The sequence below is a fragment of the Phyllobates terribilis genome, unplaced genomic scaffold (assembly GCF_046119375.1).
Source record: "Phyllobates terribilis strain yellow unplaced genomic scaffold, ASM4611937v1 Scaffold_14__1_contigs__length_39327217, whole genome shotgun sequence".
Lineage (NCBI taxonomy): Eukaryota > Metazoa > Chordata > Amphibia > Anura > Dendrobatidae > Phyllobates > Phyllobates terribilis.
The window spans coordinates 19151868-19164882 of NW_027362774.1; the positions used below are offsets into that span (position 1 = coordinate 19151868).

General features: G+C 49.3%; 1 protein-coding gene across 1 annotated transcript in view; it reads right to left on the minus strand.

Moving 5' to 3' along the window:
- Positions 1 to 13015, minus strand: part of JPH3 (junctophilin 3) — a 115663-nt gene that overhangs the window by 68449 nt on the left and 34199 nt on the right. The window contains exon 2 of the mRNA XM_073659724.1: positions 8828 to 9605. Within this exon, the coding sequence (XP_073515825.1) occupies positions 8828 to 9605 (778 nt within the window). The remainder of the gene's footprint in view (positions 1 to 8827; positions 9606 to 13015) is intronic.

The following is a 13015-nucleotide window of genomic DNA, read 5'->3' on the forward strand; positions in this document are numbered from 1 at the left end:
TAGCATTTATATTCTTGTACATAGGAGCAGTATTATAGTAGTTATATTCTTGTACATAGGTGGCAGTATTATAGTAGTTATATTCTTGTACATAGGAGGCAGTATTATAGTAGTTATATTCTTGTACATAGGAGCAGTATTATAGTAGTTATATTCTTGTACATAGGGGCAGTATTATAGTAGTTATATTCTTGTATATAGGGGGCAGTATTATAGTAGTTATATTCTTGTACATAGGGGCAGTATTATAGTAGCTATATTTTTGTATATAGGAGCAGTATTATATTAGTTATAGTCTTGTACATAGGGGCAGTATTATAGTAGTTATATTCTTGTACATAGGAGCAGTATTATAGTAGTTATATTCTTGTACATTTGGGGCAGTATTATAGTAGTTATATTCTTGTACATATGGGGCAGTATTATAGTAGTCATATTCTTGTACATATGGGGCAGTATTATAGTAGTTATATTCTTGTACATATGGGGCAGTATTATAGTAGTTATATTCTTGTACATATGGGGCAGTATTATAGTAGTTATATTCTTGTACATATGGGGCAGTATTATAGTAGTTATATTCTTGTACATAGGAGCAGTATTATAGTAGTTATATTCTTGTACATAGGGTGCAGTATTATAGTAGTTATATTCTTGTGCATAGGTGCAGTATTATAGTAGTTATATTCTTGTACATAGGAGCAGTATTATAGTAGTTATATTCTTGTACATAGGGTGCAGTATTATAGTAGTTATATTCTTGTGCATAGGGGCAGTATTATAGTAGTTATATTCTTGTACATAGGGTGCAGTATTATAGTAGTTATATTCTTGTACATAGGGGGCAGTATTATAGTAGTTATATTCTTGTACATAGGAGCAGTATTATAGTAGTTATATTCTAGCACCATGTACAGTAATAATGGACATCGTCTGGGGTGGTCTTTCAGCTCCTGACAATACAGGGGTGTGATGGTTCCATTGATGGCGTCGGAGGTGTAAGATTTGGGTTTTCTAATGTAATACTCCAGTCATGCTATAGTGAACGTCTGCGGGGGACATGTAAGCTCCACTGACCTTGTTATTACGCGGAGATTGTTACAAACACATTTTCCTTTCATGGTGTCCATTATCTTTTACCATTGGCAAGTTGTTTTTATAATGTCACCTTGTAGGAAAACTCTGGAGAAGGACGGGGTTCAGGAACACATGAACAGAGAGGCTCCCTCGGGTCTGTGACTACCCCTTTAATATTTATAACACTACAGATGCTAATGCTGCATAAAACGACATAAATCAGCTCTGTGCACTGACTGCTCACTGGGCTTGTATTAACACACAGAAACCAATTAAACAAGCACAGCTGCAGTGTAAAGCATGGGGGACATATTTGTAAAATAAGCCTTCGATAGAACAGGAAGTGAGTTCAGATTAGGTCAGGCTCAAATAATAAAATGCAGGTCCAAATGGAGCAAAGCCGGAGTGTAAAGCATGGAGAGCGATAAAGCAGCAGCTTGAGGATTGCATCATCAGTCCCATGCGGACGTTCCCTTAATGTAACCAGCAGAAGTGTTGGTGACCAGGAAGGAAGAATTCTGTCCAGATTTGATACTACACACAGCTGAGTATTTGTCACAATGGTCCCTGTCTAGAGAATTGTCAGCAGAAAATCTCAATCATGTCTTCAGTTGGTTACAAGGTATCAGGGTGGGGTCAGAAGGTATCAGTGCGGGTCAAAGGCAACAGTACGGGTCAAAGGGTACCAGTGCGGGTCAAAGGCACCAGTGCGGGTCAAAGGCACCAGCGAGGGTCAAAGGGTACTGTAGCACCCTGAGGATTCGGCTGCTACAGGAGTATTGCACCTCAACCCAGAGGTGTGATATTCCACTCCCGGGTAAGGATGGAGTGTGGAACTGAGCTCGGTAGGCTGCATGCACTACACACATCCCATTTCCGAGGAGCAGACCGACGGTACTCCCACTTAGAAATGTGCAGGTACGACCGAGTCTGTTCCTGGCTGGAGTGGGAGGGGGGTGGTACATCCCAAGTAGTGTAGGGGCAGATAGGGGGAGCAGCCTGGGTAAAGATAGGAGCTCATTGGGTGCTGGTCACCTGAGCTCACACATAGAGGGTGTATATAAGGTGGGCACCAACTAAGATCAGGGTCAGATGCAGAGAACAAGTCAGATGCAGAGAGTCAGTCTGCTGCAGAGAACAAGTCAGGAGCAGAGGAGAGAAGAAAGACAAAGACCCAGAGTGAGAGAGGAGAAAAGAGAGAGACCCAGAGCACAGCAGAGAAGGACTCTGAGATCCCAACTAAAAGCACCGGGTGAAGAGTCGGCATCAGGGTACCGGAACCCAAGCTGGTGGGGGTAAAAACATTCCCCAGCCAGAGACCGGAGACCGTGGGCAGCGTTTGCCACGGTCACCCATCACATCCACCCCGAAGGCACACCACATGAAGGGTCAGGGAACCCAGGGCCAAGGGTGTCCCAACAGAAGGCCCGAGGGAGCTGGACCTAGGTGGATCACTGGTGGGGACGGCCAGAGAACGGGACAGAAAGAGAGCTCAGGGCCACGCTCCGGACTTGTTTGGGGGTTGGCTGGATCCAGGACCTGGTGGACGCAGCACGGCTCGGGTGGTCACTCGCAGCTGGAGTGACCAGTACAACATCTGCAGTAAGTAAACACCCTTAACTGCACAACCCGACTCTGTCTTCACTGCCGTCTGCACTACACCACCACAACCCCCATCCTCTGCACCTGTCCCCTTTGAGGCTATACCCCTCCCGTTGGGGGTTATCCCACCAAGCTGCGCATCCACCATCAGCCTCAGCGGAACCTGCTGCAGCGGCGGCCACAGTGACCGCATCACAACGGGTGGCGTAGTCGACACAAAAGAACTCTTAATAACATCTGTAGGACTGCCACATCACACTGAGCTTGACGCCCTGGGCACGGGCCGGGTCACAGCCGCTCGGAGACTACAACCCCCCATCTGATCCGGTGCCGGGTATTCCCCTCAAAAAGGAATATGTCCCAGGGGGCGCGTCAACTTTGGCGTAGTCGGCAGGATTACGTGCCCGCAACACCCGGGTACTGCGTGCCTGAAGAAAAGTGCAAGTTTACCTCAGAAAGAAGTCTCCCGCCGGTTCCGGAGGGTCCACGCCATCGGACCCCATCACAGGTCGTTTCCCGCCGATTGTCCGCCATTTCCAGCTTGTTCCCGCCATCTGCAGAGTTTCCCGCCACTGGGCGACGCTTCCCGCCAAATCCGCAGATTTCCCGCCTTGGAAGAGCAGCGGACGCCATTATGGGCGTGCCAAAGGAGGGCAGGAGGCCACCTCCCATCGTGGGCCAGGACAGAAAATGGCGCCAAAAGTGGAAACCGCCCCCACCAACAGAGACTGTGATGCTAGAGGTGTCTGTCAGCGTGAAAGAACTGCCCCTGGAGCTGACAGTCACCGAGTTGCCCCGGGACCGCCCTCTAAGTGGGAGGAGACGAAAGAAAAGAACGAAGATGGGTGCCGCCTGGAGCAGTCTGGAGCAAGCGCACCCGGAGGCAAGAGGTCTAACGAAGAGTAGCAGAGAAGCTCACCCGGAGATGTCCAGAGAGCAGAGCAGCACCGGCCCGCTGGCCAGGAGCCTGCTGGAAGAAGAGCAGAGCAGCACCGACCCGTTGGTCAGGAGCCTGCTGGACACCACGACCCCACTAGGCCTAGTGGAGGTCCTTGCACAGCTCCCCCGAGACCGGGAGTGTGCACAGACTGCCCTGGAGGGCCTCGCACGGAGGATGGCCCGGGTACAGCGCGAGATATTGGCGGAGTGGAGCCGGGAGATGGCCCAGCAAACCAAGACCCGGAGCACGCCAGCCGAGATGAGGAAGGAGACCGCCTCTAAGGATGGCGCGGGAGGACCCAAGGCCGGAGACGGCGCCGAGGAGGGAGCCGAACGCATGGAGGCAGGTAAAGGGGACGTCTATACCCCAAGCCGTGACACCGCTTACCTGCCCCAGCTCCCCGTTGCAGAGCCCGAAAGTCCCCCTGCTGTGCCCGAAAACGCCATGTCACCGACGCAGACTAGGCCCCAACCGGAAGCCGCCGCCGCGACCCCTGTGACGTCACACGCCTCGACCCCGAGCGTGACCAAGCAGGAAGTACCACCAGCCTGGTCGCAGGGCCTAGAATTCCCGGGCGTCGCATCACCAACAGCGCCCCCTACCTCCGCGGAGCCTCCGGCCTGGCCGCAAGGCCAGGTAGCCCAGGGCGCCGCCGTCCTTACGGTGCCCTTCACCTTCCAGATACCCCAGGCCTGGCCGCAAGGCCCGGGCAACCCGGGCGCCAACACCACCGCGCCCATAAGACCAAGAGTGCCGCATCTGGGAGAGGACCTGTACGAAGCCAAAGGTAACCATAAAGCAAGAGCAGGAGGACGCCGTCGCTAAGGACAGCGAAGCAGAAGCTGTATATAGTTGCCCGTCGGGGCACAGTAAACTGAAACCGTGAACTGAAACTGAAACTGTTGCTGTTGCTAATATAGTCCCCGTTGGGACCAGCATGTGTGAACTGTTAACCCCGTGTGTCCCTATTCCCACTGACCGAGGACTGAGAGCGGTCATTCCTCCCTAATACCTGGCCGAGGACTGAGAGCGGCCAACTTCCCCTGTATATAGTTGCGCTTCCTAAAGCGCCCCCTACCGGTTTTATAGGAAAACCAGTTTTTCTAAGAGACTGTCGCACTTTTCCCGGACACACGTTGCACAGTGTCCGGAGGAGGAACCTGAAACAAGAAACGACTACGAGAATGTTTATATGAAAAGTTTTATATATATATAATGTTTTATATGTTTTATTATGTTTATATGAAAAAAAAAAAATTTTGTATGTTTTGGTGTTTTTGTCTTTACAGCCCGAGGACGTGCTGTGATTTACCAGGGGGGAATGTAGCACCCTGAGGATTCGGCTGCTACAGGAGTATTGCACCTCAACCCAGAGGTGTGATATTCCACTCCCGGGCAAGGATGGAGAGTGGAACTGAGCTCGGTAGGCTGCATGCACTACACACATCCCATTTCCGAGGAGCAGACCGACAGTACTCCCACTTAGAAATGTGCAGGTACGACCGAGTCTGTTCCTGGCTGGAGTGTGAGGGGGGTGGTACATCCCAAGTAGTGTAGGGGCAGATAGGGGGAGCAGCCTGGGTAAAGATAGGAGCTCATTGGGTGCTGGTCACCTGAGCTCACACATAGAGGGTGTATATAAGGTGGGCACCAACTAAGATCAGGGTCAGATGCAGAGAACAAGTCAGATGCAGAGAGTCAGTCTGCTGCAGAGAACAAGTCAGGAGCAGAGGAGAGAAGAAAGACAAAGACCCAGAGTGAGAGAGGAGAAAAGAGAGAGACCCAGAGCACAGAAGAGAAGGACTCTGAGATCCCAACTAAAAGCACCGGGTGAAGAGTCGGCATCAGGGTACCGGAACCCAAGCTGGTGGGGGTAAAAACATTCCCCAGCCAGAGACCGGAGACCGTGGGCAGCGTTTGCCACGGTCACCCATCACATCCACCCCGAAGGCACACCACATGAAGGGTCAGGGAACCCAGGGCCAAGGGTGTCCCAACAGAAGGCCCGAGGGAGCTGGACCTAGGTGGATCACTGGTGGGGACGGCCAGAGAACGGGACAGAAAGAGAGCTCAGGGCCACGCTCCGGACTTGTTTGGGGGTTGGCTGGATCCAGGACCTGGTGGACGCAGCACGGCTCGGGTGGTCACTCGCAGCTGGAGTGACCAGTACAACATCTGCAGTAAGTAAACACCCTTAACTGCACAACCCGACTCTGTCTTCACTGCCGTCTGCACTACACCACCACAACCCCCATCCTCTGCACCTGTCCCCTTTGAGGCTATACCCCTCCCGTTGGGGGTTATCCCACCAAGCTGCGCATCCACCATCAGCCTCAGCGGAACCTGCTGCAGCGGCGGCCACAGTGACCGCATCACAACGGGTGGCGTAGTCGACACAAAAGAACTCTTAATAACATCTGTAGGACTGCCACATCACACTGAGCTTGACGCCCTGGGCACGGGGCCGGGTCACAGCCGCTCGGAGACTACAACCCCCCATCTGATCCGGTGCCGGGTATTCCCCTCAAAAAGGAATATGTCCCAGGGGGCGCGTCAGTACCAGCGCGGGTCAAAGGGTACCAGCGCGGGTCAAAGGGTACCAGTGCGGGTAAAAGGCATCAGCGTGGGTAAATGTTTCAGTTTGGAGCCCAGGATATTTAGATGACACAATATCATTTACACTGGATACAAATGTAGCGAACCCTCAGCTGTGATATGGACACACAGAGCGTTACAGAGATGCTGCAGGCCCGGGCAGCCATACCCAGGCATGGAGAGAGCAGTCAGTGCCTCCTAGTCTGTAACGCTCCCATCCACACTCTCAGCCCATCACCCTGCACGGCGAGGCCATGCCAGTCATCATAGGCACAGTGATGACTCACCCCCGGCTCACGTGGCACAGAGAACCCTTCTGTCAGACAGGTGGGCGGCACAGAGAGGGTCTGTACAGAAGCTCCGAGCGCAGAGGATGCGGCCCCTGCAGCAAGGTGATTCGGGAGGGCAGACGCGAGGCAGCGCAGAAGAAACCTTTAATGGATTACGAAAAGGGGAACTGGGTCAAGTGGAGGAATTCCCTCTCTACAGTGATCAGGGTAATAAGTGGCACGTACGTGAGGACACGCAGCAAGAGGAGAGGGTCAGGGAAGGGGAAACATCAGGTCAAAGCTGCGGCCGCACCACTGCATGGGACGCCGGAGCAGCCCGAACACACCAGACCGTAGAGGAAAGGGCACAGTGGTGCCAAGTAAGTGCACCATGCCATCTCCGGGGGGGGGGGGTGCCATGCAGATACAGTGGGGAAAATAAGTATTTGATCCACTGCCGATTTTGCAAGTTTTCCCTCCTACACAGAATGGAGAGATCTGTAATCTTTATCGTAGGTCACTTCACCTGTGAGAGACAGAATCTAACAATAAAAAACAGAAAATCACATTGTATGACTTTACATTTAAGTATTTGGTCACCGACCAACCAGCAAGAATTCTGCCTCTCACAGACCTGTTTTTCTGTAAGAAGCCTCCTACTCTGCACTCATTACCTGCATTAATTGCACCTGTTTGAACTCGTTACCTGTATAAAAGACACTTGTCCATATACTCAATCACACTCCAACCTCTCCACCATGGCCAAGACCAAAGAGCTGTCTAAGGACACCAGGGACAAAATTGTAGACCTGCACAAGGATGGGATGGACTACAGGACAATAGGCAGCAGATTGGTGAGAAAGCAACAACTGTTGGCACAATTATTAGAAAATGGAAGAAACACAAGATGACTGTCAATCTTCCTCGGTCTGGGGCTCCATGCAGGATCGTGCATTGTGGGGTAAGGATGATTCTGAGAAGGTGAGGAATCAGCCCCGAACTACACGGGAGGACCTGGTCAATGACCTGAAGGGAGCTGGGACCACAGTCTCATACATTACCGTTAGTAACACACTACGCCGTCATGGATTACAATCCTGCAGGGCACAGAAGGACCCCCTGCTCACGCCAGAACATATCCAGGCCCGTTTTAAGTTCACCAATGACCATCTGGATGATCCAGAGGAGGCATGGGAGAAGATCATGTGGTCAGATGAGACCAAAACAGAACTTTTTGACATCAACTCCACTCGCTGTGTTTGGATGAAGAAGAAGGATGAGTACAACCCCAAGAACACCATCAGAACCGTGCAGCATGGTGGGGGAAACATCATACTTTACTTTGGGGGTGCTTTTCTGCAAAGGGGACAGGATGACTGCACCGTATTGAAGGGAGGATGGATGGGGTCATGTATCGTGAGATTTTGGCCAACAACCTCCTTCCCTCAGTAAGAGCATTGAAGATGGGTCATGGCTGGGTCTTCCAGCATGACAATGACCTGAAACACACAGTCAGGACAACTAAGGAGCGGCTCCGTAAGAAGCATCTCAAGGTCCTGGAGTGGCCTAGCCAGTCTCCAGACCTGAACTCTATAGAAAATCTTTGGAGGGAGCTGAAACTCAATGTTGTCCAGTGACAGCCCCGAAACCTGAAAGATCTGGAGAAGATCTGTATGGAGGAGGGGGCCAATATCCCTGCCGCAGTGTGTGCAAACCGGGTCAAGATCTACAGGAAACGTCTGACCTCTGTAATTGTAACAAAGGTTTCTGCATCAAATATTAAGTTCTGTTTTTCTATTGTATCAAATACTTATTTACTGCAATAAAATGCAAATTAATTATGTAACAATCATACAATGGGATTTTCTGGATTTTTTTTAGATTCTGTCTCTCACAGGTGAAGTGACCTACGATAAAGATTACAGATCTCTCCATTCTGTGTAGGAGGGAAAACCTGCAAAATTGGCAGAGAATCAAACGATATTCCCCATTGTATGTTTTGTTACCACCTTGCAGCTTCTTGGCCAGAGGAGGAACTTTACGCCCCAGTTACACAAAAATATGTGACGGGGCATCCACCTACCATGTGCCATTTATAATGCCAGTGTCTATGTACGTGGCAAAAAACACGAACACTTCATAAAAATGTCAATTTGTGGCGAGGTCCATTCTCTGACTAGGGGGCTGCTGACACCCCCCACAAACAGGCTTAGTGCAGGATGCAATGAGTTAACGTCTGTATAATACTAGACCATTATAAACCCTCAGGGAGAGGTCTAGTGCTTCGCCCCCACCATTACACCGCTCTGCACCCATAAGCGTTGTGTGGGACCCCCGTGCTCACCTTGATGCTGCAATCTCTGCTTTCTGCTTGGCAATGTTACTCGCCCGCTCGGCTTGTTCCACGGCTCGGTCCACCTTCTCCCGGATCTTGCTGGCTCTGAGAGGGATCAGGTTCTTCCTCTTCCCGCTCACCAGGACGTTTTGCTTGTACTTCCCTTCCTCCTTCGTTCCATCGGGAAAAGTCATGCATCCGTAGCCGTGCCGCTTATTATTGGCCCACTCCCCCTCGTACTTTAGACCGTCCGAACGTTGACTTACTCCAAAACCAGAGCGCTTGTCGTGCTTCCATTCCCCCATGTAGACCTCGGTGGTGGTGGCATCGATGTCGTCCTCGATCACCGAGAGCTCGGTCTCGGCCTCGCCCAGGCTGATGGTGGAGTTGATGTCGCTTGCGGTGGAGCTCACAGTGCTCATGCCGGCTTCACTGCGGAACGAGCTCTGCTTGCTCCGCTGGCTGGCGAGGGAGCTTTTAGATTCTGACTTGCGAAGTTTCAGGCCGCTGAGGATGGACCTTCTGAAGATTCCCTTCTTCTTGTTCTTTAACATCTCGGCATCACTGTGGGCCATCAGCACAAACCCCCCTCTAGAGACGGCGGGGCTGCCAGCCACCCCGCAGGAGGCGTCCGGATGCATCGCTGTCCCATTGGTGTGCTCGCTGCGGAGCGAGTTTATAGAGGTCCGAAGGGGGGACCTGATAATGGCGGCCATTCCATATGGGACGCTCTGGCGCACTCCATAGCCCTGGCGTATTCCTGCCGCCCACTGACCTTGGTAAGTACCTGGAAGAGACACAGAAAAGCGGCTTAGGTTCTCATCATGTATCCAAGTTATTAAGTATGAAACAATCTTGGTTTGAACTCATTTCCTTCAAGGATAAAAACCCTAAAGGCAAAGCTGCTCTCTCATCTCCGATTCACACACACAAGAAATGAGACGAGAACAACGGAAATACAAGAACGCGCCGGCACTGCGAGGATGTAATGCATGCCGAATCGTCAGAAGAGTCAGGAAGACGCAAGGATACACAGCTCCAAAACCGCAGCGTAATCATACTGAACTGATACATCCAGGCTGCCTGCAATCACCACTAGGGGGAGCTCACTACATACAGATTTACACAGCTACCACTAGAGGGAGCTCACTACATAAAGATTTATACAGCCACCACTAGAGGGAGCTCACTACATACAGATTTATACAGCCACCACTAGAGGGAGCTCACTACATACAGATTTATACAGACACCACTAGAGGGAGCTCACTACATAAAGATTTATACAGCCACCATTAGGGGGAGCTCACTACATACAGATTTATACAGTCACCACTAGAGGGAGCTCACTACATACAGATTTATACAGACACCACTAGGGGGAGATCACTACATACAGATTTATACAGTCACCACTAGAGGGAGCTCACTACATACAGATTTATACAGACACCACTAGAGGGAGCTCACTACATACAGATTTATACAGACACCACTAGAGGGAGCTCACTACATAAAGATTTATACAGCTACCACTAGAGGGAGCTCACTACATACAGATTTATACAGCCACCACTAGAGGGAGCTCACTACATACAGATTTATACAGACACCACTACATAAAGATTTATACAGCCACCACTAGAGGGAGCTCACTACATACAGATTTATACAGACACCACTAGAGGGAGCTCACTACATAAAGATTTATACAGGTACCACTAGAGGGAGCTCACTACATACAGATTTATACAGCCACCACTAGAGGGAGCTCACTACATACAGATTTATACAGCCATCACTAGAGGGAGCTCACTACATACAGATTTATACAGCCATCACTAGAGGGAGCTCACTACATACAGAATTATACAGTCACCACTAGAGGGAGCTCACTACATACAGATTTATACAGACACCACTAGAGGGAGCTCACTACATAAAGATTTATACAGGTACCACTAGAGGGAGCTCACTACATACAGATTTATACAGACACCACTAGAGGGAGCTCACTACATAAAGATTTATACAGGTACCACTAGAGGGAGCTCACTACATACAGATTTATACAGCCACCACTAGAGGGAGCTCACTACATACAGATTTATACAGCCATCACTAGAGGGAGCTCACTACATACAGATTTATACAGCCATCACTAGAGGGAGCTCACTACATACAGATTTATACAGACACCACTAGGGGGAGATCACTACATACAGATTTATACAGCCACCACTAGAAGGAGCTCACTACATACAGATTTATACAGACACCACTAGGGGGAGATCACTACATACAGATTTATACAGACACCACTAGAGGGAGCTCACTACATACAGATTTATACATACACCACTAGGGGGAGCTCACTACATACAGATTTATACAGACACCACTAGAGGGAGCTCACTACATACAGATTTATACAGACACCACTAGAGGGAGCTCACTACATAAAGATTTATACAGCCACCACTAGAGGGAGCTCACTACATAAAGATTTATACAGACACCACTAGAGGGAGCTCACTACATACAGATTTATACAGACACCACTAGAGGGAGCTCACTACATAAAGATTTATACAGCTACCACTAGAGGGAGCTCACTACATAAAGATTTATACAGCCACCACTAGAGGGAGCTCACTACATAGATTTATACAGACACCACTAGAGGGAGCTCACTACATAAAGATTTATACAGGTACCACTAGAGGGAGCTCACTACATACAGATTTATACAGTCACCACTAGAGGGAGCTCACTACATACAGATTTATACAGCCACCACTAGAGGGAGCTCCCTACATACAGATTTATACAGCCACCACTAGGAGGAGCTCCCTACATACAGATTTATACAGCCACCACTAGGGGGAGCTCACTACATACAGATTTATACAGCTACCACTAGAGGGAGCTCATTACATAAAGATTTATACAGGTACCACTAGGGAGAGCTCACTACATACAGATTTATACAGTCACCACTAGGATGAGCTCACTACATACAGATTTATACAGCTACCACTAGAGGGAGCTCACTACATATTTATACAGGTACCACTAGGGGGAGCTCACTACATACAGATTTATACAGGTACCACTAGGGGGAGCTCACTACATACAGATTTATACAGTCATCACTAGAGGGAGCTCACTACATACAGATTTATACAGTCATCACTAGAGGGAGCTCACTACATACAGAATTATACAGTCACCACTAGAGGGAGCTCACTACATACAGATTTATACAGCCACCATTAGAGGGAGCTCACTACATACAGATTTATACAGCCATCACTAGAGGGAGCTCACTACATACAGATGTGTACAGCCACCACTAGGGGGAGCTCACTACATACAGATTTATACAGTCACCACTAGAGGGAGCTCACTACATACAGATTTATACAGGTACCACTAGGGGGAGCTCACTACATACAGAATTATACAGTCACCACTAGAGGTAGCTCACTACATACAGACTTATACAGCCACCACTACAGGGAGCTCACTACATACAGATTTATACAGCCACCATTAGAGGGAGCTCACTACATACAGATGTGTACAGCCACCACTAGGGGGAGCTCACTACATACAGATTTATACAGTCACCACTAGAGGGAGCTCACTACATACAGATTTATACAGGTACCACTAGGATGAGCTCACTACATACAGATTTATACAGGTACCACTAGGGAGAGCTCACTACAAACAGATTTATACAGCCACCACTAGGAGGAGCTCACTACATACAGATTTATATGAAGTCACCACTAGAGGGAGCTCACTACATACAGATTTATACAGTCACCACTAGAGGGAGCTCACTACATACAGATTTATACAGCCACCACTAGGGGGAGCTCCCTACATACAGATTTATACAGCCACCACTAGGAGGAGCTCACTATATACAGATTTATACAGTCACAAATAGGGGGAGCTCACTACATACACATTTATACAGTCACCACTAGAGGGAGCTCACTACAAACAGAATTATACAGTCACCAGTAGTAGGATCTCACTACATACATATTTATATGCAGTCACCACTAGTAGGAACCCACAGATTTATATAGTCACCACTAAGGGGGAACCCACTACATGCAAATTATACAGTCACCACTAGAGGGAGCTCACTACAAACAGATTTATATGCAGTCACCACTA